The sequence below is a fragment of the Triturus cristatus genome, chromosome 9 (genome assembly GCF_964204655.1).
Source record: "Triturus cristatus chromosome 9, aTriCri1.1, whole genome shotgun sequence".
NCBI classification, from domain to species: domain Eukaryota; kingdom Metazoa; phylum Chordata; class Amphibia; order Caudata; family Salamandridae; genus Triturus; species Triturus cristatus.
This window is the reverse complement of record NC_140592.1, coordinates 641,689,465-641,693,771: the sequence shown is the minus strand read 5'-3', so window position 1 is coordinate 641,693,771 and position 4,307 is coordinate 641,689,465. Positions and strand designations below refer to the sequence as shown.

Sequence of the window (4,307 nt, the reverse complement as noted above, 5' to 3'; positions counted from 1 at the left end):
GGGAGTTTCTCTTTAAGGGAACGGAATTTGTCTTACTTTGCATATATTGTCTTTAATAACATGTACTTACATTTGTCAAATTGAGCTTCTTGGATTATATTAATATCTGCTGTATTCAGGTGACTATCGATTTATGCTTAATTGATCCGATTTGAGATTGTTATTTTACTAATTTGCTATAAACCTCATGGTTTGACAAAGTACTTTTCTATGTAGTTCCTGTGAGGCAAATTCTGCTTCACTGTATTGATATATTGGTAATTTTCTGCTTTTAGGCTCAGTTTGAGATAAAGGTCCATCCCAGTGGTCATTGCGGAGATTTGAGTTTGCGCGGGGCAAACTCCATCCTTATCTCTCCTGGTTTGAGCAGCAATCCACCCCAAAAGTGGGTAAATGTGGGGAAACATAATGAACCTTCCCCTGTCCTTAATGCAAGGCTAAGGTCATGTACAATATTAAACACCCAAACCTTGAGCAATGTGGGCGGGTTTATCTGAAGAAGATTCTGATCCAACCACTCCTCCCTGTCCTCTTAGAATGCACACCCTGACCCAAGAAGGCGAGGAGCATTTGCTGCCTCCCAATGCTGACCACACCACCAGTGTAGTGGATGTTCGTTCAGCGGCTTCTAGTTATGCACAGAGAACCTTTCCAATAAGAAAAGCCTTGTTATTTGCGAAAGTCTAAAGTTTGGGCTCCCTTATAACTTTTCAGTTGCTTGAGGGAATCTCTCAAAGCAAAAGTATTAAAGTATTTGCGAGGGCAGAAGAGAGGGAGGGAGGAAGGAGAGAGGAATTAAAGAAGAAGGGAGGGAGGGGGGAGGGGAGGAAGGAAGGGAGGAGGGAGGGAAGGGAAGGAAGGGAAGGAAGGAAGGAAGGAAGGGAGGGAGGAAGGAAGGAAGGGAGGGAGGAAGGAAGGAAGGAAGGAAGGAAGGAAGGAAGGAAGGAAGGAAGGAAGGAAGGAAGGAAGGAAGGAAGGAAGGAAGGAAGGAAGGAAGGAAGGAAGGAAGGAAGGAAGGAAGGAAGGAAGGAAGGAAGGAAGGAAGGAAGGAAGGAAGGAAGGAAGGAAGGAAGGAAGGAAGGAAGGAAGGAAGGAAGGAAGGAAGGAAGGAATTAATTTGAATATGTTCAGGTTCTAAGCCCTGTCGATCCTATGGCATGGATATGGTACCTTTAAAGCATATTTGTTGTATTTTTTTTTAATATACCTCCAGTATTTAAGGGCAGAACGGCCGATATCTGTTGGTATATTAGAATAGAACCACTGTCGTTTTACTGGTTCCTTGAATGGAATAATCTCGCGGCACTTGTCAATGCCAGGCTTACGTGCCCCGAGATTCATCGCTTTGACAGGCATGTACCATGTTGCGTTTACCTGCACTGGCTGTTAGTTGTTGGGGTTTGAAGTGCGCTTATCTGGGCCCGTGTACGTGGACCCTCAGGCCGGCAGGTTACCTTCTCCCCCGTGGGCGCCGGCCGCGGCCTGCTCAGATGTGCTCGGGCTCCCAGGCCTTACGCCGTCCCAAGGCAGAGAGCGCACCTGGCGGCCCTTCTCTTGAGCAGAGGCTGTATTTTCAATGAATCTGTCCCGCGGGGGTGGATTGGAGCAGATGGGGGAGGTGTCCAGTGGGAACCAGCGCCGTGTGTCTGTCTGTCAACCTGAGGGGCGGCCCTGATAGGCTCGGAGCTCTGATTTCCCAGGGCTGGATAGTCTTACACCGAGCACTGCGAATGCCTCCGCGATGAGCCGCACACTTGGGCGCGGAGCTGTCACTGGGAAGCAGGAGCTGTCACTCGAGCGGAGGAGCTGTCAGTCACCCAGAGGAACTGTCACCTGGGCCGAGGAACTTTCACTTGTGGAAATGAGCTGTCAAGTGGACACGTGAGCAATCATGCCCTTTTGTAACCTTTGAACTCGCGTGCAGTGGAGCGCTGCCAATGGAAACCCCGAAGGAGGGCAAGACGGGGAGCAAGGCTTCCTTCAGCATTAACACGCTCCTGCAGGAGGCCTTTGAGGGGCCGGGCCAGGCTCCAATGGGAGCGGAGGGATCCCTTGGAGCTTGTGATCAGATCACAGGAGGGGAAAAAGTCCCTGAGGAGCCTACAGATGGTAAAGGCGATGAGGGGCGGGAGAAGCACCCCAAACCGCCCTTCAGCTACAATGCCCTGATCATGATGGCCATCCGCGGCAGCCCGGGGAGGAGGTTGACCCTCAGCGGAATCTATGAGTACATCATGGAGAACTTCCCATACTACCGTGACAACCGCCCGGGCTGGCAGAACTCCATCCGCCACAACCTCAGCCTCAACAAGTGCTTCCTGAAGGTACCCCGCCACTATGATGACCCAGGCAAGGGCAACTACTGGGTGCTTGACCCCTCCAGTGATGACGTCTTCATTGGAGGCACCACTGGCAAGCTGCGGAGGAGGACAACTGGCTCAAGGGCCAAATTGGGCTTTCGGAGAGGGGGGAGAACAGCAACCTCTGGGCTGACCTTCACTGGACCCCTTTACTGGCCTCTAGGACCCTTCCTTTCAATACACTCACCCACACAGGCCTACAGTGCCCCGCTAGGGTACAGCAGCTCTTCGCCGGCTTGCTTCAGCCACCCAACCTCCTGTGCAGCCATGTTCTCGCAGGCTGCTCACACTATGGGTGCTCCAGGGCTAGAGAGGTTCATTCCCACTGACGCCTCCTGTGGGCACCACCATGTTACCGCCACCTTAACTCCATCATTGCCCTGCGGGGTGCCGAGCTCTCTAAACTCCTGTTCCTTCAGCATGCTGTCCGGCCAGGCCAACTACTACTACTGCCAGAGACCCCTCCATCAGCCGCCCTTGCCCTCCCTGCCAAGTCCCTACACAAAGGCAACCATTGACTTTCCAGGGAGAGCCCCTCAGCAATTTCCCACAGGACTTTCCCAAGACTGCCCATATTTTTTCGCATCTCACAATGAAACAGCATCCTTTCATCCAGGAATGCCCTAAAAAAGACTGGACTTTGTTGTGGAGAGCCGCGACCTGTTGGACAACGGCGGACTCTATTTGTTTGACAGCAATGAGTGGTTGTGGAAAGCACAGGGCATTATTTGCTTAGCGCCTAGAAGCATTAGAAACAATGGGAGCTATGTGTTGGACATTTCAAGGCTGTGCTTGATAAACAAAACTGGGCACTATATGATGGAGAGTCCCCTGTGGTGTATGTTGGACATTTTTTAGCACTGTCTGTTGGACAACACCACTTTTGTTTCACAATATGCATTAGTATTTGCCAGTCTACGGTATCTGTCGGTCAACGCCCAGTGAGATTTGTTGGGCAGCACCAGGTGAGATTTGTTGGTCGGCACATGGCTGTAATTATTGGGCAACACCGGTTGCCAGCTCTGGGCTGTATCTGTCTTATGGTCCCGGGCATTAATCGCTCTGTAACGCATTTTCTTGATGTGCTCATAACACCAGCTCTATGTTTGTTCGATCAGGGAAGATAATTACTGACAGCATTATGAAAGAGGGCCCCAGAAAGACTGTAGAAAGGATTTCCTAACCTGCCCACCCCCTCTTAATTTAACATTTCCAATGAATTATTTTCCATTTTAGTTACCAAATATGAAGACTTCCCTTTTCATTTATCAGGGGATTTTTGAATGTGCAATTTGCCTGAGTTTCTGCTGTTTTCACATTAAAGGTATTGAACAACAGACCTCCCATGTTCTTTGAAGATGTACAGGCAGCATACAAAAATAAAGAAGTAAACATGAGGGGGAAACGCCATTGTTGTTAGAATTTCATATCACCTACTGCTTCTATTAAACGTGCAACAGTGTGTTATTTTCAGCCTGTATTGGTTATTCTTCTAACTATCGTGTTCATGCTACATTGACTATACAATCTCTAAAGGTAGTTGTGCCGACATTTAACTTTGAAACACAACCCACCCCACACACAAACCAGTCCTCACCATATTTTCACCAAATTGTGTTTAGTCCACTCTTTTTGCCAAATAATGGAGAAAGTGATTGAGGGGGGAGTAAAGTTGTAGGAGGGGTCCTGACATGTATTACGTTCCATAAAGCACTGTAACCAAGTGGGCCGGTAAATTGTGGTCCCGGGTTACGAGATATGCGTTATTTACTGCACTCTTGGAAATTGTCCCGAGGGAAATTTCAGTAGGTCAGAACTGTTTGAATTTGCAAGGTAAATAACAAGAAAAATTTAAAGTGGTCCTTAAAGTGCTAATTCTGCATGCAATTCCCTATTTTCAGGAGGAAAAGTGAGATTCAGGGATATTTACGGCACCCAGTGAGTAAT

General features: G+C 48.8%; 1 protein-coding gene across 1 annotated transcript; it reads left to right on the top strand.

The window, feature by feature from the left end:
* The first annotated feature begins 1,744 nt into the window (after nt 1-1,744).
* Nucleotides 1,745-3,819, top strand: LOC146798421 (forkhead box protein G1-like). The gene has a single exon (XM_085627966.1). The coding sequence runs from the start codon at nt 1,938-1,940 to the stop codon at nt 2,985-2,987; it is 1,050 nt and encodes a 349-aa protein (XP_085484092.1). The 5' UTR covers nt 1,745-1,937; the 3' UTR covers nt 2,988-3,819.
* The last annotated feature ends 488 nt before the right edge of the window (nt 3,820-4,307 follow it).

Coding starts and splice junctions, on each gene's coding strand:
- LOC146798421 (XM_085627966.1), top strand. CDS start 1,938: ATGGAAACCCCGAAGGAGGGCAAGACGGGGAGCAAGGCTTCCTTCAGC.